This window comes from Antechinus flavipes, chromosome 3 (assembly GCF_016432865.1).
Source record: "Antechinus flavipes isolate AdamAnt ecotype Samford, QLD, Australia chromosome 3, AdamAnt_v2, whole genome shotgun sequence".
NCBI lineage: Eukaryota > Metazoa > Chordata > Mammalia > Dasyuromorphia > Dasyuridae > Antechinus > Antechinus flavipes.
The window spans coordinates 435886681-435912709 of NC_067400.1; the positions used below are offsets into that span (position 1 = coordinate 435886681).

The window sequence follows — 26029 nt, forward strand, 5'->3', positions numbered from 1 at the left end:
TGACAGACTGCAAATGCATGTAATTGATCATAAGGGTTGAAAGTAAGAAGATCAGGTATATATAGCTTATAAAAACCACCAAACACCACTGGAAAAAATTCCACCAAGCACAGATTCAAATGAGGATGAGTAAGTAGCATGGATCTTCATACACGACAGCATTCTTTATCAAAATCTACATTCTATCCTGGGAAAACAAAGGGTTCTAAATAGTGATTCTGGAACACAATAAAGAATTTTAGGAATTTTGTAATCAAAGGATGCAGAACAATTAAATTGAATTATTTTCATATATCAGTTTTCAAGTTAATAACACATGCAATAAAATGAATTTGACCATCTTTTTCATTTGGCTTTACATTATACTCTGTGATATTTCTGCAGAAAACTTACTTCTCCACATTTTGCTTTAATTTTAGAATCAGTTAACATTTCCCTGAACACATACATTCTTGCTGAAAAGTGGAAAGAAGTGAACTGAAAACCTGATGAGAGGAGAGTGAAGATTAGAGATATAATAATGTCTCCTTCTAATGCTCTTCAATAAACTGAAAAATATAATTTGTTTTTCTTTACATTCATTCAGAGAAAGGACAAAAATTCATGTAATAATGAAATTAATGTGAATAAAAGACTTAAGGACTCTGATTAATATAATGACAAACCACATTAAAAAGGAATGATGGTGAAAAAGGTTACTCATTTCCTGAGAGGAGTAATAGACCCAAGATACCAAATAAGGAGATATATATATAGACATAGACAATATACTTTGCTTGATTACATGTTTGTTTTATAGGGTTTGTTTTTAACTTTTCTTCCCAATGTGGGGCAGGGAAGAAGAGAGGGATTAGGGATAAAGTAGCCAAAAAAGAAAAAAAAGGTCACTGGACAATTATAGAAAAATCACTAAGAACAAACAAAGCCAGATAGGGACATAGTAGAGATCTCAGTTTCATGCACAATTCTTTTTCTGTTGCACTATGTATATGGAAATGCTCCTCTTATTTAGTATTCAAATCAAGAAAATAAAAAGAAATTCTGAAAATACAAAATCATTTTAACCAAGATAAAATAATAATGATGAACAGGCTGACTTCAGAAAAGTCTGGAAAGATTTACATGAAACGAGGCTGAGTGAAGTGAGCAGAATCAGGAGAACACTGTACATAGTGTGACAGCAATATTGTATGATAATCAACTAGGACAGATTTGGCTCTTTCTTAGTAATACAATGCTCAAAGGTAATTCTAATAGACTTGTGATGGAAAGTGTGCATCAGAGAAACAATTAAATGCAGATGGAAGCATATTATTTTCACGTTTTTTTTTTTTGTTTTGTTTTTCCTTTCTAGTGATTTTCCCCTTGTTTTGATTTTTCTTTTACAACACAACTAATATGGAAATATGTTTTAAAAGACTGTACATATAGAGCCTATATCACATTGCTTGTTGCCTTGGGGAGGATGGAAAGAAAGGAAGGGAAGGAGAAAAATACTTGAAACTTAACATATTACAAAAGTGAATGTTGAAAATTATCTTTATATGTAATTGGAAAAAATAAAATACTATTAAGTGAAAAAAAAAAAAGGAAAGTAAAGTTGAGCTTAGAAGATAGTGTAAAATTGCAAACAGCATAAATGATTAAGAAAGAAGTTTAGCAAGGTTTAGATAATGGCCAAGAAATTCAGTATTTTACTAGAACTATGGAAAATTTTATACACACACACACGCACGCACACACACACCACCCCAAAGTCCAACCCAAATGCAGAATTCTCACCAATACAGTTTTAAAAAGTTACCACATAATTAAAACCTGAAATCTTCCCCATACTAACATATAGTACTAATAGATTTGTGATCTCAATGATGTACGTATTCTCTCCTATCAAGTACTACTGTCATCTTTTGCCATTCTGATTCATGATTTTGCCCCAGGGAGTCTACCCATTGTGCTCGAGGATTCCCACACATTCAACATTGCTTGGATACCAATGAAGCATGTAAGTTCTCAGTTACACACAGTATTCATGACATGGCTAGCCTATTTTATTATTAACCTGGCAGCCAGGTTAGATCCTCTACTACCTATCAATTGTTTTTTGGTAATTCTTAACTTCATTTCCTTGACCAAGTAGAGTTCTATGACTCAGACAGAATATTGATTAGAATATTGATGCTAACTGGCCACTGTTTTAGGGAGAAGCTCATTTTAATATGTAAACTTATCTAAGTCCAGGACAGGATACATTGCATTTTCCTTATTGGTACATTTCAACTAAAGAAGAGAAATGAAAATGAAAAGATAATAGTATTAAAATCATCTCAATTCAACAGAATAAGAAGAGGTCATTATCTAAAACTTGCTAAACTTCTAAACTTCTAAACTTTAGAAAATGGAAAAAAAAAAGGTGTGCTGTCATTTTTAACTCTCAAGGACTACTGGGAGCCTATTTCCCAACCAATAGACATAGTATTGTAGCCTATATTTTTAGATAAATGAGATTAGATAGCTGCAACTAAAAGTAGAGTATCCCATGTCAGTAAAACACATTGTGTTCCCTATACAGAAAAGTCTTTTTGGAGACTGAAATGTGGATTGTTTTATTCACTTGTTTTTTCTTTCTCATGTTTTTTTCTCTTTTGGTCTACTTTTTTTCGCACAACATGACAAATATGGAAATATGTTTTAAAAGTATTGTATGTGAATTACCCTTATTGTTTGTTTGTTGTCTAGAGGGAGAAGGTTAAGAGAAAGGACAAAAAAATTGTAACACAAATTTGGAATACAAAAATGAATGTTGAAAACTATCTTTACATGTATTTGGAAAAATAAAATACTATTGGGGGGAAGTCTTTTCTACTATTAGACTACAACATATTTACTGAACATATACTTTATACAATTCAATAAGTTGTATATATTATGTTACATTCAACAACAACACAATTTGGAAAGCTAATTATTTTCAGTGTGATTTTTAAAAAAAAATCATAAATGGCAGAAGTGTACTGTCTTCTTTGTCTTCTTTATTCTTTCCCCCAAATATCAGTGTGCTGATATCTTGACTATCTACAGAACTAGACAGTGTCAATGAGAATGAATAAGAGAAGCAGCATCATAACAGCCCACCATCCTCCTCACCTTTTGATGGGTTCATTAAACTATGACTACCATAACTCATTTGAAGGTGTATGATTTATAATATTTATGATTTGTATAAGAATATTATGCTTCTAGGATTTTTCATAATTTTACATACTATCCTTCCTTCAGGAAAGTAAATGAATTGGAATTGTTTGCTAAATAATGTTGATAGGCACATATGCATTTATTTGTAACTATAAATAACTGAAGCTTCCCTCCATGTTGGCATGTTTGTGAATTTACTCAAAGTTTATTGGCTCTCCTCCCCTAAAAGAAACAGCGTTGACAATTTTATATATAATCCCCAAGGAAAAGCTATAGGAATTGCTATCAAAGGGCTATTTGAGCTATCTCTTGAAAGAACAAACCAAGACCATCCCCCCTAGCACTGGCTAGGCTATTTAAAGACAGACTACTAGGGAATAAATTCATGCCCATGATAATTAGTTAGTATCCAAGATACCTGAATCGTTTTAATTGCTTCTTGCTATTGCTCTCACTCTTAAAAAACCAGCCTAGGTTGTCTCCCCAGTTACAATTTCACAAATAAATATCCATCAGGACTCAAGAGGCATCATAACACCTATGATTATAGCAAGATGCTATATCCCTTTGTTTGGAGACATTACACACACACACACACACACACACACACACACACACACACACACCACCCAATCACATTAAATTCATCCTTGTCAACCAATTAACCATGATCAAAGAACCCAAAAGAGTAGAGGTACAGATAAAACTATAAATTTGCTCATCAACAGTCAATCCACAACCTCCAAAACCAAGGGAATTATCCCCAAGTACAGAGGTGGGGCTTTTCCTATTCAAAAGAGAGAAAAGTGAGAAGCTATCTTAGGAGAGCCACAAGACTAATCTATTTTGGCTGCAAACTAAGAAGGCCATAGCAGTCCCTTGCCTCAAATCTTTCTGAGGCTAGGCTGGCTGTACAGAATAATCTTAAATAAAACACATGCATATAGTATGTCTTACATACTATTGGGGGGGAAGTCTTTTCTACTATTAGACTACCTTCTAGTCTTCTTCCTTCTCTCCTTCTTCCTTCTAGTTATGAACTCTAAAACTTACCACATAATTACTTATTTGGGAGAGACTTTTGAACTTGAAATGAGCAGAGAGGCCAATCAAGGTTTATGATTTTAAATATCAAAGAAATCACAGGAACATTCCTAATTCATCACCAGACTTGTTTCTATTTCCTATACATAAGGGCTAGCAATGAATCACTGTTCTATTTCTCTTCCCCCATCTAGATTTGTGGATGTAGGGAATTCCTAATGTGGAAACATATTCCCTTCTCCCTTTTCCCTACAATAGCTGTAGATCACTATTTATTATCAGTAACTTATATTCTTAGAGAACTCCCTAGGGTACCAAGGCATTAAGCAACTTGCAGTCCTACCATCAGAAAGCAAAGGTATTCCTGATTCAAAAGCCAGCAATTAGCTATACCAAACTGTCCCTTCATCTCTCCCTCTCCCCAAGCCTCCCTTCTCCCCTCTGCTTCCCTCTTTCCTTTCCTTTCTTTCTCTCTTGTTCCATCCCTTCCTCTCCTCCTATCAATACTATCTATCCAGAGCAGAAGTACTCATCTCCTCTGAAACTCTTCTATTGTCCTTTGGAAACCAATAATAAGCTTCTAACTTAGGTCTTAACATTAGGGTTAAGACCATAAAGGTAAAAGTCTGCCATTCCTTTCTATTTCAGTCATGTGTTAATTAAGATAACCAAAACCATAAACATTTATTAAGTACCTGTTATGTGCAGAATAGGGAACTTTATGCTCTATAGGACAGGTCACAGATAATTACTTCAGATGGGCACAGAGTAAGCACTCAATGAGTAGTGTATATATGAATCAATTTGGAACACTTCAAAGTTACAACTGGAAAGAAATATGCTTTAAAAGGGCTTTTAACTCTCGGGTAAGATTTTTGGAGGATTTAAAGAGTGCTTTCTTCTTAAGCATAAATAAAATAAGGCTATATTAATAAGCAATGATAAGAAAGTCAATATAAATCTATTTAGATTTTTGTAGTAATATAATCTTTGTTTAAATGAAACACCACTTAAATTGTTATTTTCACATAGCTAGGTGGTACAGTATATAATTCAGGAATTGGAGTCAGGAAGACAACTTCAGATCCAGCCTTAGAGGCTTATATTTGTGCAATTCTGGACAACCCATTTCAATTTCTTGTATGTAAAAATGGGGATAAAAATAGAATAGAATTAAGTAGAATTTAATTCACTGCATTGTAGTGGGGATCAAATGGTTTAATATGGTGATCCTATCAACTCCCAAGATTTAATTACCATGTCTGAATTCTCAGACGAAGAAATTGAAACTATTTATAGACATATGAAAATATGCTCCAAATCATTATTAATCAGAGAAATGCAAATTAAGACAACTCTGAGATACCACTACACACCTGTCAGATTGGCTAGAATGACAGGGAAAGATAATGGGGAATGTTGGAGGGGATGTGGGAAAACAGGGACACTGATACATTGTTGGTGGAATTGTGAACACATCCAGCCATTCTGGAGAGCAATTTGGAACTATGCTCAAAAACTTATCAAACTGTGCATAGCCTTTGATCCAGCAGTGTTTCTACTGGGCTTATACCCCAAAGAGATACTAAAGAAAGGAAAGGGACCTGTATGTGCCAAAATGTTTGTGGCAGCCCTGTTTGTAGTGGCTAGAAGCTGGAAAATGAAAGGATGTCCATCAATTGGAGAATGGTTGAGTAAATTGTGGTATATGAATGTTATGGAATATTATTGTTCTGTAAGGAATGACCAGCAGGATGAATACAGAGAGGACTGGCGAGACTTACATGAACTGATGCTAAGTAAAATGAGCAGAACCAGGAGATTATTATATACCTCAACAACGATACTGTTTGAGGATGTATTCTGATGGAAGTGGATCTCTTCGATAAAGAGAGCCTTAATTGATCAAAGATGGACAGAAGCAGCTACACCCAGAGAAAGAACACTGGGAAATGAATATAAACTGCTTGCATTTTTGTTTTTCTTCCCAGATTATTTATACCTTCTGAATTCAATTCTCCCTGTACAACAAGAAAACTGTCTGGTTCTGCACAAATATATTGTATCCAGGATATACTGTAACCTATTCAACATGTAAAGGACTGCTTGCCATCTGGGGGAGAGGGTGGAGGGAGGGAGGGGAAAAATCAGAATAGAAGTGAGTGCAAGGGATAATACTGTAAAAAATTACCCTGGCATGCGTTCTATCAATAAAAAGATATTAAAATTAAAAAAAAAAAAGATTTAATTACCATGTGTGTAGTATTCTCTTGTTTCGGTTTTCTTGGGGTCTCTGGAAGCAGCCTTCATTTCAGGAGAGTAATCACCACAAGAATAGCCTAGGGTTAAAGTCCAAATCCTTTATTTTCTCTTTTAAAGTCTTGTCTCCTTTCCTGGGGCCCCGGTTAGCTTTCTTATAGTTCAGATTCTTGATTTTCTCCTTCCTGGGGCTGGGCAGCTTTCTGGAGAGTTTTCAGATTGGCCTTGGTCTCAGTGGGGGAAGTGCAGGAGGCCAGGCCAGCCACCAGGAGCCTGATTGAAGGTAAAATGAATTTCTGTCTCCTTGGCTCCGAGAGCTTCTAATGCAATTGTCTTCTCTGTCATCTGAAAGCTTCTCTTCTGTGGCTCTCAGTCCCTGCTTATATGCTCCACACTGAGTACACACCAATCATTATATCACTAGGAAAGCATTATTTGTTGTAGGATTAAGTCAATGCTAAACTAGATTTAACCATTGTCTCCTCAATTCTACTTAGTGCCTTGTTTCAAGTTCTGGCTCATAACACACGTCTGTGCTGACAATTCTTAAATCTAGCAATCCTCCTCAAATCTCTCTGCTAATCTCTAAACTCCAGAAGACATCTTAAATTTAGTATGTCCAAAACAGAACTTATAACCTACTTCCATCCCCCAACTCTCCCCATCATCTCCCTTCCTTACTAGTGTAGCAACACCTTCCTTCCAGCCTCTGAAGTATACTCTAGGATGACTCCTAGACTACTCTCGATCTCTTCCTCCTCCCCCTCCATCCAATCTGTAGCCAAGAGCTATTGATTTTATCCCTGCAACATCCTTCAAAGACAAATTTCTGACATAATCACCTACCTGGTAGAGGATTTTATCACCTTCTACCTGGATTACTGTAACAGGCGGCTCTGCAAGCCTCCAGTCTCTTCTTACTCTAATCCATTCAGCCACCAAAGTGATTTTGCTAAAGCAGGGAGTCAAGCAAACAGGATCTCCTTTTCCGCTTGGTAGTCAAGGCATCTCTTGACAAGCTAATCCATCCTACATTTCCTTCCTATATCAATCTTCTTATACCTTAATCTTTGCCACAAACTCTGTAAAGCAATGGCACTGCAGTTGCATGATCAAGACATTGCTTCTTTTGGTTCTAAGATTTTTCTGGTTGTCCCTCATGCCTAAAATGTTCTTCCTCATCACCACTGGCTTTCCTGGCTTTCTCTTAAGTTCCAACTAAAATCCCATCGTAAATGAAGCCTTCCCAATCCTGCTTAATATAGGACCTTTCTCATATTTTCCACTTATCCAGTAAATGGCTTGTCTGTACATACTTATTTTCTTTGTTCTCTTCTTGATTAAATCATGAGTTCATATAGGGCAGGCCTGATGTGGCTTTTTTTTTTTTTTTTGGCCTCTTATGTATCCCCAACACTTAGCATAGTGTCTGGCCCATAATAAGCACTTAAAAATGTTTACTGAATGACTGATTTAACATACAAAAAAAAGTGCTTTGAACTATGTAAATAATATCATGCTAGTAACAGGAATGTTTGAAATGCAATGAAACCTATCAACCTACATTCTCAGTCATCCATGAATACAGGAAGTCAATTTTTTGGACCAACCACAACATTAGAATTCAAGCACCAAGTCAACATAGTGGAAATTTACCCACAAAGCATGCCTATAACAAATGACAATTCTTGAGCAATAAATACTCAAATATAAACCTAAATATTCTAGAAAAATTACTCAAAATTATCTTCTCCATGCTTCCCTTAGGCTGTAGTATCCTTAACTAGGATCATCAACATTGTTATTTACTGAAATAAATCAGTGAAAGATTTATTTAAATCCAGAAATTTCTCATTAATCCTGAAAAGTCCAATTCACACCATATTTATACCAACATATTTTACAAGTGATTTGTTAGTGTTCAACTTTAATTAAATGAACAGCTCTTCAGTTGCCCCACCAGAATTGTAAACTATGTAGGCCAAAATAACAGCTGTGGAGATAGAAATACATTTTCTTTGCTCCATTTATTATGGATAATTTAAAAATTATCAAATATTTTTTAGGAAAAAACTACAGAAAATATCACCAAACAATTATGCATTTTTATAAAGCTACATGTTTTACTTCAAATAAAATGCTTTCTCTTTATAATACAGAATGAACGATAACAGATTCTGAAACAAATATAAAGTTTTTACCTTGAGAGGCATTATTGAATTGATTTCCATGCTTAGTAAATCTATTTTTCATAATGATTCAAGAAAAAATACTCTCCTTGAGAATGGAATAAAATTTTATTTTTTTGTGAGAGATTATATTAATCCAAACTCAAGTTTGGTACTGTACACATCAACAGACTCAGACTCAAAGAAAATGAGTTTTTAGTACAAAGAAATCTAAATTTCAAAAGATTTTATTGAAATAGTATTGTTTAAAATATTATTTAAACCACTATCATAATCGTCTTTTTTCTTGAATTTAATTTCTACGTGACATGGCTTCCTGCTATGTACATATCTTATTAATATACATGTGGTTTTAAAATTAAAAATCACTTAAAGACATCCATTGCTCATTTAAAAGCCATTTGATAAATATCATTATGACATGCATGATAATCAAAGTCTTGTTTTTCAAAAGGTTTATAGGATCAGTTTAAAAATAGCAATTTATTTTGCTACTGTTCCTTTTGAGATTAACTTTTACAGTCACTGAGAAAAGCAAAAGAAGACTAGTTATTTTCTTTATTAAAGATCAGGGAAGTTGATAGTTTGCCAAACCACTGAAACTATCTTCAATTCAGGATGGTAAGAGCAGATATATGGGGGTATTTAACCTATCAGTCATCTCTAAAAAAAAAAAAAAAAAGAACAATTAAAATTGCTTTATTTAAAATAATATTAAATTGTTTTATGTAATATATTTTATGTAAATGTCTTATGTAATGCCAAAGGTCATACTAAATATTTTTAATTTTAAAGGGTGTTTTTCACTAATATCTTTTAAAGTAAAATATAAATATTTTGATAAATTAACGAACCATTTCAATTTATCGGCATGAAGAAATTAAAATACTGGCTAGAGATGTCAACCTAATCACTTCCTATTCATTCATAAGTTGGAAATAGAGAAATTTTTATCCCTTATCAATTTTAAATGGCTTTTGAAATTTAATAAGAGTGCAAATAACACGTTAAATTTTTTTTTACACAAGTAAAAAATGTTACTGATTCCATCTACTGATTCCAAATGGCAAACTAATGTCTATAAGTTTTTTATTTATTTATTTGTTTATTTGTTTGTTTATTTATAAAATGAGTTAATTTCCTTCAGAACCTCTTAGGTGCTAAAAAGCTTTTTAAACCCAAGTCCTGATTAATCATGCTTTCTTGTTATCTAATAGAGCCTCTCTAAATTCAAAGCACAAACTTCTATCACTGATATGTTTAAATTATGCGGTACCAACTTTAGATTATTCCATAACAGCATTTATATCACAGCCATGTAACTTCACAGCATTACACACAGATACTACTAGCTGAAGTCTACATTTGAATACTAGTGCCCAGTCACTATGCTAATCAGTCAATAGATTCTAAAACATCTACAATCCCATCTTTGGCTCAGTCATCAAGTATATGTGTTATGCGCCAGAACTCTGAACTTGAAACAAAGGATTATTACAAGGAGCTAAGTCAGTGGAATTGATAGAGACAATAATTATCTAATTTAGCATGGTTCAGTATGATGGATTTAATCCTACAAGAAGATGTTACGGGCCAGAACTTGAAACATGGTACTAAGTGGAACTGAGGAGACAATGATTAAATCTACTTTAGCATTGATTTAATCCTACAACAAATAATGGTTTCACAGTGATATAATGATTGGTGAAGCTCTCAGGCCCAAAAGGCAAGCGCACTAGAAGTTCTCGGAGCCTCAGCCAGGATTCAGTTGGGGAGATTCAGAAGCTAGAAAAGGCAGGCAGGAGCTTTAGCTCTCAGAACCAAGGAAAGAGGAAGATGTACTAGCCAAGCCCTAAGTGAAGGAGACAAGACTTTGAAAGAGACAATAAAGGATTTGGACTTTTAACACCTGGCTGCATTTGGGATGATTACTGAACTGAAATAAGGCCGTCTCCAGAAGCCCCCCAAGAAACCTGCTCCCAGAAAACACTATGTTTTAAAGAGAATATTACATATACGCTTCCTGTTCTCATTTCCCATAAAAACAAATCCAATGTAATTAGGTATCACCTAATAATTTTGCTATCATGGGAGTTTAGTAAAACCCAATAGACTACATTGTAAAACTACTGAAGCAAATTAGATCCTTAGTCACACACAGGTCAATAATTGTCATGGCCCATCTCCACCAGAATAATAACAGCTGATATTAATAAGGTGCTTTGAAAATGTCTAAGTTTTTATAAAAACACTTCATATCAATATAAATGAAGACTCCCAATATGAGATGGGCTCTATAGGTTTTATTATTTCCATTTGACAGATCAAGAAACATCTTTAGAGGGACTAAATAACAAGCTCAAAAAGTTGGTGTCAAGAGGTGGAATTAAACCCAGTTATTTCTTGAAAGAGAAAAGAAACTAAACGTGGTAATAAGATAGCTTTGTATTTGGTTGTGACTACTAAACAGCATAGGAAGGAACTAAAGAGATTTAGAATTAGAAAGCACTTTACAAATCATGTATTCTAACACCTTAATTTTGCTGACAAGGAAACTGAGGCCCAGAAAAACTGTCTATCCTGAGTCAGAGTTTATAAGTAGCAGACTTAGGGAGAAACAACAACAGCAGCAACAGCAACAACATGATCCTCTTTTGCTGGATTCATCTAAAGTCTTCTGGTAAGAGATAACCAGTTTTGTGTGGTGTAGCTCAGGGCTATGACCTGAGTCCTTTTCTCTGCATCTTCTGTGAGAAATGTCCTCAGCTTCAATGGGACTACACTTATCATTTCTATGCAGATGATTTACAGAACTATACATAAAGCCCTAATTTCCCATCTATACTACTCATCCATTCAGTGGTTAAAAAGTTTGGCAGGTATTTGGCAGGTATGTACTATGTGCAAGGGTGCAAGATATAAATGAAAAAGTTTCTATTATCAAGGAGGTACTTTCTAACGGTATACAGTGGGGGTAAGGTTGGGAAGTGGGGAAGAAAACAACTGGAGTCAGATTGTAAAGGATTTTAAAAATCAGAGGAATTTATTTTTTATCCTAAAGGTAATTGGGTGCTACTAGACTTTCTTGAGGAGTGAACATGGCCAAATCAATTAGACAACTACCCATTAAGCATTTCTAATTGAATGTACTTTAGGCATAATCATATTTAACCCATCCCAATCCTTCTATGTATACTCTTAACTGCCCTAAAATGAGAAAGTTTTAGGAGTTGCAAGTATTATTTTCCCATATAGGAATGTAAATATTTAACTTTATTAAAAACCCTTATGATTTCTCTTTCTTGTTAACTTTTTTATGCTTCTTTTGAATATTGTATCTGAAAGTCAAATTTTCTGTTCAGCTCTGGTCTTTTCATTAAAAGTCCGCTCTTTCATTGAATGTCCATTTCAATTATATATATATATATATATATATATATATATATATATATAAAATCTCCTCCCCTGAAGGATTATATTATTTTGCTGGGTAGGTGATTCTTGGTGTAGTCTTAGCTCTTTTACCTTCCAGACTATCATATTTCAAAACATCCACATACTTTGATGTCGAAACTGCTAAATCTTGTGTTATTCTGAGTGTGACTGCAGGACATTTAAATTGTTTTTCTGGCTACTTGTAATATTTTCTTCTTGAGCTTGGGAGCTCTGGAATCTGGCCATAATATTCCTGTGAGTTTTCATATTGGGAAATCTTTCAAAAGGTGATTGGTGGATTCTTCCCATTTTCATTTTAACTCTCTGTTAGAATACTAGGGCAGTTTTCCTTGATAATTTCTTGAATGACAATGTCTAGTCTCTTTTTTCAATCTTATCTTTCATGTAGCCCAAGAATTCTTAAATTATATCTCTTGGATCTGTTTTACAAGTCAATTGTTTTTCCAATGAGATGTTTCACATTTTCATATTTTTTCTCCACTCTTTCAAGTTCACATGCATATATTCATTGTGTAATTTACTTATTTACATGTCTCTCCTGATAAATATAAACTCCTTGAACCTGAGTTCCAATCTGGCCTCAGATACTTAACACTTATTAGCTGTGACCTGGGCAAGTCACTTAACCCCAGGCATATAGCAAGCACTTAACATATGCTTATTGACTAATTGAGCAAAGACTAGAATGCAGTTGCATGGATTAGCTCTTCTATCTTCAACTGTACACTCATTGCTTCTCCCAACAAAGATACTTAACAGCTACAACTTCTCTTGTACTTCAAACATGTCCAATCATAAAATTAGAACTTTGTGAATAAATTTACGAAGAATTTATACCAATTTTATTCTCTTCTACCACCTATTACAGTAAATCCTTATGTTTTCTAATGCCTCCAGGAGACAAAGTATTCTAAGCAGCTGACTTTATAACTTAAATTTACCCCCAATTTTTTTTTCATTAAAAGCATTTTTGATGAAAATTACTGAACATAACACTTTTATATTTGCTATCATCACTATGAAGAACTTTGATGTACTACAGAATAAAAGAACATTAAGTTCATTTAGTAATTTCTATCTCTTGTCCTTTTATATCATACTGGTCATCACTGTATCAGTTTTTATTAGCCAAGTCTTCATCCCCTAAAATTTGCTGTTTTCCACTGAATTAAGGTTCTAAGAGCAAGAGCTACTTTATCTCGTCAAATCTTTGTATACCCAGAAGCCATCACATGCTTTGGCACACTGAAGATTACAGTTATAATTTTTACAATTTTTTGTTGAATTGAACTTGTTAAAAGTATAATCTCTTATGAAGTATAAAATCAGATGGTAAGTGAGAAGCTAAAGAACAAAATGTAGGAAAATTTGACCTATCTGGTATTTTTAAGGTAAAAAAAGTATATGGAATAAAAATATTCCACCCATGGGGTGGGATGGGACAGGCAGAATTATAGGTTTCTAGTTTAATTTACAAAGTGAAATTCATGATTAAACTTGTTATAATCTAACTAAAATTTACAATATCTCATTCACACACCAAACTCTAGTGTAGCATGGCAACCACCTTTCCAAATATAGATCAAAGTGAAGAAATGGAAACATCTGGGTTCTCATAGCAACATTAATTATCCACACTGGGCACATATAGCAAGTTTTGTTACTATTTTGTAAAGTATAAAACAATTTAAAATTAATTTTTTAAAAAATTGGTAGTATTTTTTTGACTTTGGAGTTATGCTCATTGAAAAGTTCTAAAAAAATTATCCTCTAAAGTTTTATGCAGAAACCTTCTTACAAATCACCTTTATTTTAATGAAGTATTTTTGACTAAGAAATTTAGAATTTTAAGACAGAGACCAAATTTTAATTATGCTTTCCATGGTACTTCATCAACATACATTTAAGTAAGGATATTTATCTACCTTCTGAAAACTACAAAAATTCTTTTGGTTTAGATTTTTGAGAACTGTCGTAATGGAAATTAATAGAAAATGGATAGTAAAAGGTAGCAATAGTAAATACTAAAAGATTGGAAGAAAGATAAAGACACTGACATCCTGATAGTGAAGTTGTGAATTAGTCCAATAATTAAGGAAAGCAGTATGGAATTAAAGAAACAACGTGAGCAAAACATCCATATTCTTTAATTGCAAAATCCCACTGCTAGGTATAAACGCCAAAGAAATATAAAGGACATCCACATAAATCACAATATTTAAAACAATATTTTTATGTAATATTTAGTAGTAAAGAACTAGACATAAAGCAGAAGTTAATCAAATGGAGAAAGACTAAGGAAATTATGGTAACTGAATATAATGGAATATTACTATTCTGTAAGAATACTGTAAGAAATGAGAATGAAAAATATAGAGAAGCATGGAAAAGACTTGCATGAACTGATAGAAAAAAAGCCATGAAAACAATGTGCATAGTTGATAGCAATGTAAATGCAAAGAACTCCCTCTCTCACCAAAATAATAAAAACTGAAAAGGAATGTTTCGTAATAAAAATGATTATGTTAAACTTCAAAGAAGAAAAAAAGGATCTCCTTCCCACTTTGCAGAGGTCTCAGACTACAGCTGTGGAAGATTTCTATACCATCAGACTTGGTTGATGAGGTGATTACTTTTGTTGAAGTGCATTCCCTAGCCTCCTCCTCTTTCTTTTTTCATTTTGCAAGGATGATTTTATGTGGAGAAGGTAGTAAAAAACAAAAGCTATGAACAAAATTCTTTTAAAAAGAAAACTGTTGAAATTAGCTTTTAAAGCCAATTTTTGTGGCCTTAAAAGTAAAAATAAAAATAAATGTGTCATGTTGTGCCCTATACTCTGCTACTTCAGATCCAAGGTCAATTCTGAGGTAGCATAACTATCTACCTACTTTTCAATTAACAACATTTATGAGATAATTTCAATTTTAGGTTAACTAGGAAAATCCAAGGAGAGAATATCATTCTATTTAGATAAAGGACCTTTGCTTGACCTTTCTCTCCAAGTGAGTTAAGATACATATGTTTCAAAAACAACCACTGAAGTTTTCTTATATAAAGTATTCATTGAATATTAGTCCTTGCCCAAAAAATTATCAAATTGTGCATACCCTTTGATCCAGCAGTGTTTCTATTGGGCTTATATCCCAAAGAAATACTAAAGAAGGGAAAGGGACCTATATGTGCCAAAATGTTTGTAGCAGCCCTGTTTGTAGTGGCTAGAAGCTGGAAAATGAATGGATGCCCATCAATTGGAGAATGGCTGGATAAATTGTGGTATATGAATGTTATGGAATATTATTGTTCTGTAAGAAATGACCAGCAGGATGAATACAGAGCGGCTTGGAGAGACTTACATGAACTGATGCTAAGTGAAATGAGCAGAACCAGGAGATCATTACACACTTCAACAACGATATTGTATGAGGACATATTTTGATGGAAGTGGATTTCTTTGACAAAGAGACCTGAGTTTCAATTGATAAATGACGGACAAAAGCAGCTACACCCAAAGAAAGAACACTGGGAAACGAATGTGAACTATCTGCATTTTTGTTTTTCTTCCCGGGTTATTTATACCTTCTGAATCCAATTCTCCCTATGCAACAAGAGAACTGTTCGGTTCTGCAAACATATATTGTATCTAGGATATACTGCAACATATCCAACATATAAAGGACTGCTTGCCATCTAGGGGAGGGGGTGGAGGGAGGGAGGGAAAAAAAAATCGGAACAGAAACGAGTGTCAATATAAAGTAATTATTAAATAAAAATTAAAAAAAAAAGAATCTTAGTCCTTAATATTTAAAAAAAATTTACATTTGTACAAAAAAAAATTAATTTGTGTATTACTAAAGCACTATCCTATAGCAACCTAATTAGGGAAAATCTAGATATTAAAAAAGATATTTAGAAAGAGAAAATATCACTGTCAAATACTTCCTAGGTAATGGGTGGTTATACATTCTTATTTGTTGACATTTAAATGATTAACAATTTGAAAATAAATTTAACCAAAATATTAAAAATGTTATCTATGTAAAGAGAACAAACTTCTAAAAATGGGAAGAAAAACTATGAAGCATAGTGTCTGTATACCCTTTACCAAGTAATTTCTTTGATTTTTATAATTGGTTATAGAGGACAAATGTAATCTGTGTTTCTATAATGAATACATTCATTAGAAAGGGAACTAGACTACTGACCTCTTAAGACATAAAGTCTGGGTTCTATTACCTGGAGTTCTTTTTGTTCTGAATTAATACAAAGAATTATCAAGCATTTATTATGCAAAAGGCATCACTGAAGGCATAAATATATATGTAATGTGCTTTCTCTCCTAGAAATGGTTAAAAGTATTTCTCATTTCAGCAGAAGGTGAAGAAGGGGATTATGGAAGAAGTTGATGATTTTGAAGTAAAACAAAAGTATTTCTTAAGAAAGCTCTTAAGTTGCCTTAAGAAAGTTGTTTAGTTTTCTGGTAGTAATATTTTGTTGCCAATAAGGTGCATATTCAGCTGAAATAAATCAATGCTATGAATTTGGCTAGAAAGTAAAGTGGTCTTTGTTTAAAGGATAACTGCATGTACTCAACTACAAAGAGCAGGGAATATCTACCAGAAATATAAAGCAAATTTACAAACCTCTCCAAAAACTCTTATTTCAGAAAGTTATTAACTATTTGTTGAAAATCCACAAGCTATAATACAGCAGTATATAAGGCATTTAGAGTTTAATAATTAAAGGGGAAAAAATGTTTCTTGACCATATAAAACTGGTCTTGGGAATGAATTTCTAATTTGAGATATGTACTATTACTAATACTACAACATGCATGCCAATCTAAAAATAAAAGGAATCTCCATCGTATAAGGTAACTAGGAAATTTGCTTCTTTTGATTTCTTAAAGTAGTATGCTGGAGGAAAAACAACACAGAATCTTAAGAGTCAAATGCTCATTTGCCAGTGTTGATACAGGGAATATAGACTATATTACTTTGAAATATTTCTTCCTATTCTGTCTTTCCCACTTCCTTGAGGATCAGAAGAAGATGTAAGCCAGTATCATCAAAGGAAGAAATGGCTTCTCAGAGATAGGCAGGGTCTCAAAGTGTAATCAAACTGCATTATCTTAAGCCAAAGAATGTTAAATTCCTTTTTATATATTGAGGAGTCTTAGAGCAAGCTCTGATGGAAAAGGGTATTGTCTCAACTCACCAAACTGAGGTAGGGGTTGGGAACAGAAGGGTTCCAGTAGATGTGGATGAAAAATAAACTTAATGCTGTGGAAGAAAGAAAGAGCAACAAGCAATTTAGCAGTAAAATACACTGTAGTGGATGTTCCTTTTTGCTTTATCAGGGTTTGCAGGTAATCAAGTGAATTAATTAATTAAAAATTAAAGCACTATCAAAAACTCACCTATCCAGAACTTTCATAGAAAGAATGTTTCTAGGCAGTAAAGTTTTCTGGATAGCTGAAAGTTTACCTTTTGCAAACATTCTTTAAAAATCATAACTGAAGAAAATCTTTATTCAAATAAGCCTGCCCAAATAGTATAATCAACAATCAGCCAGAATGCATAAAGCACCAGGGGATTCAAAAATAAGAAAATATTTTTTCAAGATATTACATTCTATTGAGATATAAAAAGATAATCTTTCCTTGACCAGTCATAGCTATCATTGTGAATTATTAATAATTTGCTGTGACAGAATTTAAGGTTTGAAAAACATTGGGTTTCAAGATTTGAGATACACCGAGCTTCTATATTAAACTCTGCAAGGCTATCACACTTTTCCATATTTGTGTACTGAGTCTGAGTTTTGATTTTTTTTTTTTAATCTCTTCACTGATGGCAAGATGACAATTCTCACTGCTATCCACAGCAGTCCATCTATTTCCTAATTTTTGGTTGTTATTTTGGGAAATCATATTAATAGGTTTACTAGAATTATTCATAAAATAAGAGGAAGCAAGGTCCAATTGAAGGTCTATATGTGAAATGCTCAAGACAAAGACAAATTTACTTAAGGGGAGTTTCAGTCTTTAAAAAGCAGCATTTTTAGGTTACTTACATTATATGGCTAAATTATGTGACACAGTATTTATATTTTGACAATTACATATAAAATGAAATGGTAAGAACAAAAGACTAGCAATTGCTTAATGGGAAAAAAGTTAGGGGATGATAGTGGTAGTTGCAATAATCTAAAAAAAAAATTTTTTTTGATGAGCCAAATTCATATGTGTGTGTATGTGCATGTATGTATATATATATGTACCTGTTTACATGTGTGTACACACATTTGTAACATATAAAATACGTCGTGCACACACTATACAAAATAAAATGTAAAGGAAGTTTTACAATAAATTTATTTGTATTCTTTTCTATATTATCATTTTAATTAATCCATATAGATTTAAAATGATATAACAGAAAGACCAGATTTGAAATATCTGTTGTATGTAGAAGGTGCCTCTTATAATGTGCACGAATCTGAAGATCTCTAAACATCTTCACCCATTAGAATGCTAACACAACAAATTTAAGCAGTTAACTAATGGTCATCTTGGAAGGCAGGATGACTGATTCTTAAATTAGGTAGAGGAGTTAAAATCAAGGGGAAAACATAGCAGCTGCTAACTCCAGAGAAATGGAGATTAGGGTGCAGGTCACAAATGGAAACAATGACTTAGGAAAAGAGGCCAAAATAGGACAACAAACTTTGGGCAATTAGGTAGGCAAGGGTAAAGAGGGATATTTTGTCTTTTCAGGTTATGAGATCAGTCAAAATGCAGGTAAACACAATCATTAATTTAAGTTAAAAAAGAGTAGCTAGTCATATTCTGTAACATTCTACTTGCTAATGGCTGAACTACATGATTATTAGTGTCAATTCTAGATCTGAAAAATGGTGATGTGCTCTGACACACTAAAACAATTTGATGCTAACAGTTTTCTTAAGGTTTTTAATTTAACCATAATTCATCCTGGCCAGTGCAGATGATAGCCAATAAAATCAAGGAATGGTAATATAATAATATTGCTTTATAATCTCCGATGGAAATTATTTTTCAGAACAAAGGATGAGGGAGGGAAAAAGCCTTCACGTTACTATCAGGCAATTTAAACATACAATTTAAGGACAACTCAATAGGAGCATAGGAAGACTATTTTAAAGTTTTTTTTTTTTTTGGGGGGGGGAGGTCAAACAAATATAGTCAGAACAAATACATTCAGTTTTGGTGAATTCAGGTTAAATAACACAAATATAGTTTAGGCACACCTAATCATAGAAATAGTTAAATCTAATGTTTTATAGATCAGTAAGTATTTTTTCAACTTAACATTCACTAAAATATGCCTCGAAGTACTTAAAACCTAATAAAAAAAGTCACAAATTTACAAATATAAAGTTAAAGAATGAGACATCATTTAAGAGTACATTCAATCTATTGTCAGTCACAGGAGCTGGAGTGCTTGTGGCTTTAAAATTATTCCAACAAGGTTCGTTTTAGTTTAAAAAAAGTTAATTTCCATGTTTCATCTTCTATTTGACTGTTATCTTTTTTTCCTGAATACTTCATGCAGGACAGAACACTGAAAGGCTCATCTAGTTTTTTGCTACCATAAAGTACTGTTATAAATATATTGGTATATATTTATAGAAATACTTTTTTTGGTAGCAAAGAACTGAGAACAAAGTAGATGCCTATCAATTAGGGTATAGCTAAATTATACTACATTAATATATGGACTATTACTGTGCTTTGAGAAACAATGAACACGATGAATGCAAAGACTTATATGAATTGATGCAAAGTAAGCGGTGCCTAGAAAACCATACACACAATGATTAAAACAATATAATTAGAAAGAACAAGAAATACACAAGCATTAAAACTAAATGTTACTAAGTTTACAGAACAAATTTATCATCAAAGAATATCCTCTACTTTTCTAGAGCTGAGGAGTCCACGGTAGTCTGCTTTTTTTCCCCAATGCATTTATGGCATTGCTAATTTTTTTTCTTAAAAAGTGACCTTGTTAGGTCAGTTATTCAAATGGATTTTAACTGATTTAGAGGGATTATCACTTCCCTTCATTCTAGAGACTTTTTCAAATATTGCAGTATAAGAATTTAATTTCTTTTAGCAGCCACATCACACTAAGTTGCAATCATCCTGACTTGTTTGACCCTGAGATTTAAAAAACAGTTAACAATCATCACCAAGAACTGCTGTCAACCTCAGATATCCTCCATTAGCTGGTATACAATTGGATTTTCTTAATCTAAAGCTAAAATTTCTCATTTACCCTTTTAAATTTCACCTTGAAATATTTCATTCCACTGTTCAAATTTCGAGATCTTTTTGATACTGATTCTTTATCAAAGGTCAGTTTTCCTTCCAAGATTTATTTCACATACAAATATGAGAATTCATTATTATTGACAAGGATTATTTGAAATAAAGTGATAGCATGTAAAGAGCCCTGGCTTAGGAGATAAAGAACCTGGGTTCACGTTTCATGCCTGACACTCCTATCTAGGTAACACAGGGAAAGTGATTAAAACTCTAGGAGATTAATCTATAAAATTTCGGGGTTGGACTAGGAGCAGGGCTTCTTAAACTTTTTCCACTTATGACCTCTATTTTTGCTCAAGAAATTTTTATGCAACTCTGTCTTGAATCTGAGCCAAGGTGTTTATGGCTATGTTCATATATGCATAGTGCATGTTGTGTGTCTAGAACTAAAGGTGCAGTGCCAACACGGGCAAGCACTGTCAAAAACAACTCAAATTCATTATTCATTTGATTTTGAATTAATTTTTGGTCACTGCATTCACAAACTTTTTCCTGTTGCCAAAATTTTCATGAACCACCCCACTCAAGTTACATTGCCTCCTCATAAGGGGTTGAAACCCCAGTTTATGAAGTTGTGAATTAGATCACTTCTGTGGCTCTTCTAAACACTAAATCTATAATACCATGAACCTTTGACAAAACTATGGAAGCATCTCTATGGCATGTCAGTAGAGATGTCCCTTAAGAATAACATTAATTCATTGCTCAATACTTTTTTAGTATGTATCAGTTGATTTGTCTCATTGATTATCATTCAGCTTCTACTTTTCCAACTTCTAATTTTCCATTTTACAATTATCTATCCACAGAAGTATGAGAGAAGTATTTCAACAGAAGCAAGAAGACGGAAATGTTGAGGAAGATTATTATATGGGAAATAAAGATAACTAGGTCATCTCTCTGGTATCTTCCAATTCAAGGAATCTAGTAGCCTCCATATTACCTATAAAATAACATTTGGAGTAAGAGATAAAAGGGAGTGATTTTCTGTAATATCTTCTCTTTCTCAAATAATCCTACCAAGAAAATCTAACAATGAACAGAACATTCAATGGAGAATTTATTTTCATCTCAATAATTCAGCAGCCATTCATTTTAAATGTAACAGCATGAATTTGCATGTGCAATTGGGAAACAATGATTCAACATTCAATTTCCTTGAGCATAGATTGTAAATCAGTTGTCATTCAACTTAAAAATCAAAAAGAAATAGAGGTTTAGTCTTAAATATAAGCAATGAATGAAAAAAAGAGCTTATTATTTTAAAATGTAAATATGGGATTTCAATCCAAAGCTGATGAAATTGAGAATTTCCTTGTTCTTAAACATGTTTTTACATTTATCTCATAAATCCAGTTTTCCTTCCATATTGTAGAATAATATTCTTGGTTTCTGTGATTTCAATTTATCTTAATATACAATGGAGACTGGAACACCTCAATATGTATTAACTAGACTGAGAAAAACCAATATACAAAAAGATGAACTTGTAAAACAAAATAAAAAAATATAGCAGTAAGAGCAGGAAGAGACATAGTTTTTCCTTTGCACCAGTTACCAAAGTATTTCTAAAATAAACAAACCCCCAAAATTTACCTTACAAAACTAAAGATATCAAGTTTGTAAAAATCTGATACTACATATATTTTCAGGGATATGCTGTTATATATTTAGAGTCAGAAAGAAATTCAAAGTGCTCCAGCAGTTCATTCACTTTCCGTCATACTTGCCATTTTACAGATGAAGATACTTAGATCCAGAGCAATTAAGTGACTTGCCAATGATATAGATAATATGTGCCAAGAGGCAGGATATGAGTTCAGGTCTCTTAACCCAAAGCCAGGGTTCTGTCCATTATACCAAGCTTCCTCCTCTCATAAATAGGAAAGGTACTTTTTGGGGATTGTTTTTAATAAAATTTATTTTACCTACTTTTCAAAAGTTTTATTTTGTTTTAAAACATATTATATCTGATTATGAACTTGTGGATTTTGTCGTTCAATCATTTCAGTCATGTCTGATAATTCACACTTACTTTTTGAGTTTTAATTGGCTAATATTCTGGAGTGGTTTGCCTTTCTTTTTCTAAGTCATTTTTCAGATAAGAAACTGAGGCAAACAGGGCTAAGTAACTAAAACCACATTTAAACTCCTGATTTCAAACCTGGTACTCTAACCACTGTACCACCTAGTTGCCCTTAGATATATGGATAGAGATCTGCAATTAGTTGTTTTAAGAGGAGAGTCAATCTGTAAAAATTCAGTGCATTATTTCTCATGTAAAAACAATTTAGAATGAATGGAGGTTATTGTTTGGCAGATATTTAGGAAACTGTTTTGGATGATATTTAGTATGTGGCCCAGAATGCCCTCCATTGACTTAGTGAATTTTCATGCATCTTTTGAAGCCTTGGTCAGAGCAATATCCTGTCACAAGTTTTTTTTTTTTTTTTTTTTTTTTAAATCCACACCAATTGAAAGAGAGCTTTTTGAGTATGGAGATACATATCTTATTACCAAAGTGATAAGTATAAAGTGCTAAGAAGTGAAAAGGAGGAACAATGGTCAAAATTTTAAAATTGGTCAAATTGAAGTAAAGAAAAAAAGTGAGACTAATATATACTATTTGTTCCAATTGACAATGCAAAATACTATATGCAAATGAGGTCAACATTTGTCATAGTATCAAGACAGAAGAATTGTATCATCAGACTGTTGTATGTGAATTTAAAGCTAAAATATCTTTATGTGGAAGCTAAAATTACCATGACACATTTTGGTAAATATAATGTAATAATTAATTGGAAAAAAAAAAAACACCTCAAAGAATTATTATAATTTGAAAATACCCACAATTTTATTGATAGTGAATTATCTTAAAATTTTATTGCTTTTTTTAAAAAAAAGAAAGAATATATGTTTTGATGGATAAATTCACAACTGATTTAAAGAGAAAATCCTCTGAAGTAGCCAAAACTAATAAAAAAAAAATAGAGTAAATTAAGTAGAAGAAATATAAAAACACAAAAAAGCTTAAATCCAGGAGATAGATTACTAAACAAAATTATAAGAGGTAAACAAAAAAGCCTTATTCAAAATAACCAATGCTACCTAAAGCAATCATAGTTAAAATGCTGCTTAGAAAATTACATTCCAAGAAACTTTGAATACTTAAAAATAAATTGAGATCAATTAATTTTGAAACCAAGTTCTTCCTATTTTGAATTCCAAATGAATAAAAAACAGATTTATTTTCCTACCCACCCACATACCTACTTATCCCTTCCCACAGAGATATTGAAGTCTCATTGTATATAATATTAAAAGATCTATTGCTTTGCAAACCTACTGTTAACAATGTATGACTGAGTGAAATTTTTTAAATATAAAAATGAATATTTTAATGAAAATGATATTATCTAGGAGAATTGTATTGGATTTTGCATTGACAGCTCAAATGATGTCAGAATAAAATGTGGGTCCAACAAGTAAGAGTTCAAAATGTAAACTCTCATGATTTGGACACAACAATCATTTGCATAAAGAAATGAGTAGGGAACTACATTTAGTTTTTCTAATTGTTACAGGATTGATGATCTTTATTTTTAAAAGTTGTTCAAAAAGAAATGGTTCTGGGTAATTTAGAATGCTTAATGTTTCCAAATCTTAAAATTCCATCCTCTGCAAATGAACTATAAACATGTAAATATATTCTTATTAATCACTTGATAGATCAAAAGAAATAATATCTTATTATTAAAAAAAAAACCTAGATAGTTGTAAATGTAGATAAGAAAATGGATAAGAAATCCATTTGCCATGGCAAAATATATACCTGGTCTTATTCTATCTGAATAAAGTTATTAAATAACCTTATCTTGTGATAGTGCATGGAAATAAGTGCTTAAACCTTATGTTTTTATTATGTTTTGATTTTGGGTGTCCGACTTTGAGTAACTAAACAAAATATAGGAAATTTTGTTGGTTCATTACTCTAGATCTGGAAGAAGCTTCAGAAGCCACCTCATCTAATTCTCTTACTTCCAGATGTAGAAACTAAGTCTAAAATAAGTTAAGTGGTTTATTTAATGTGACATAGTTGTAGTCATCAAATGTGGGATTGAATCCAGAAACCTACTCCAGAGCATATTTACTTTCTACCACATCATTATAGTTTTCTGTTAAATCTATTAGTTGAAAAATACTGATCTCTATATTTGAAGAATTGTAAGAAGCAATATTATGTTCTGATAAACTGTCACAAAGCCAACTTATTTTACTATTATTGAAAATTATGCGATTTTATTAATATCCATGTGTTATGCAATTTTGTTGTGTATCTAAGACCAGCTTCGTGTTCTTTTTTAAAAAGTTGTAAGAAATATTCTCAAATTAATTTGAATAAAATACAAACTAAGAAAATTATTTTAATGTAATATTTTAAGTAACTCCTAATTATTGCTCTAATTTCCTCTTCGTTAGTGGTGAGTTCTCCCTTTTCATTTTTAAGACTAACAATTTGATTTTCCTCTTTCCTTTTTTTAATCAGATTTACTAAGGGTTTGTCTATTTTGTTGGTTTTTTCATAGAACCAACTCTTAGTTTTATTAATTAATTCAATAGTTTTTTTACTTTCAATTTTATTGATCTCTCCTTTTAGTTTTAGAATTTCAAGTTTAGTGTTTGACTGGGGGTTTTTAATTTGTTCCTTTTCTAGCATTTTTAGTTGCAAGCCCAATTCATTGACCTTCTCTTTCTCTATTTTATACAAATAGGCCTCTAGAGATATGAGATTTCCCCTTATTACCGCTTTGGCTGCATCCCATACATTTTGGTATGATGTCTCATTATTATCGTTTTCTTGGATGAAGTTATTAATTATGTCTATAATTTGCTGTTTCACCCAATCATTCTTTAGTATGAGATTATTTAGTTTCCAATTATTTTTTGGTCTACTTTCCCCTGGCTTTTTATTGAATGTAATTTTCAACGCATCATGGTCTGAAAAGGATGCATTCACTATTTCTGCCTTACTGCATTTGAGTTTGAGGTTTTTATGTCCTAATATATGGTCAATTTTTGTATAGGTTCCATGAACTGCTGAAAAGAAGGTGTACTCCTTTCTGTCCCCATTACTTAATGTAATATTTTAAAGAAAGTATAAGGAAGACCAATATGTTTTCTATGAAAACAAAAGACAGGTTACCCATGACTAAATAAAGACTGAGAACTACTGCATTAAAGGTAAAGTCATGTCATGTTTCCTAGATACCTGAGCATAGTGCTAGTGCTTTCCAAATAATTTAGAGAGGGAGGGAAAAAGATAAGGGGAGACAGAAAGAAAGAGTGAGAGACAAAGTGAGAGCACACAAGTATTTGGAATTCTCCTCTGAAATATTTTAAAAGGCCAAGGAATTATTAATTTTTAAAAATATGTATCTGTAGACAGTATTTTTGTGTACAAAAGGCTCAATTATAGAGTCTTAGACCTACTAAAAACTGAAACAATAATATGCTT

The 26029-nt window shown here is 32.5% G+C and overlaps 1 protein-coding gene across 9 annotated transcripts in view; it reads right to left on the reverse strand.

The window, feature by feature from the left end:
• The window catches only part of PKP4 (plakophilin 4), a 220850-nt gene that overhangs the window by 101722 nt on the left and 93099 nt on the right, over window positions 1-26029 (reverse strand). For 2 of the 9 annotated variants that reach the window (XM_051986342.1, XM_051986339.1), the window contains one exon: window positions 17358-17422. The exons of the other annotated variants lie outside the window; for them this stretch is intronic. Coding sequence is in view for 1 of the 2 variants with exons in the window: in XM_051986339.1 (XP_051842299.1) it covers window positions 17358-17422 (65 nt within the window). In the remaining variant the exon portion in view is untranslated. The remainder of the gene's footprint in view (window positions 1-17357; window positions 17423-26029) is intronic. 9 annotated transcript variants of the gene reach the window in all.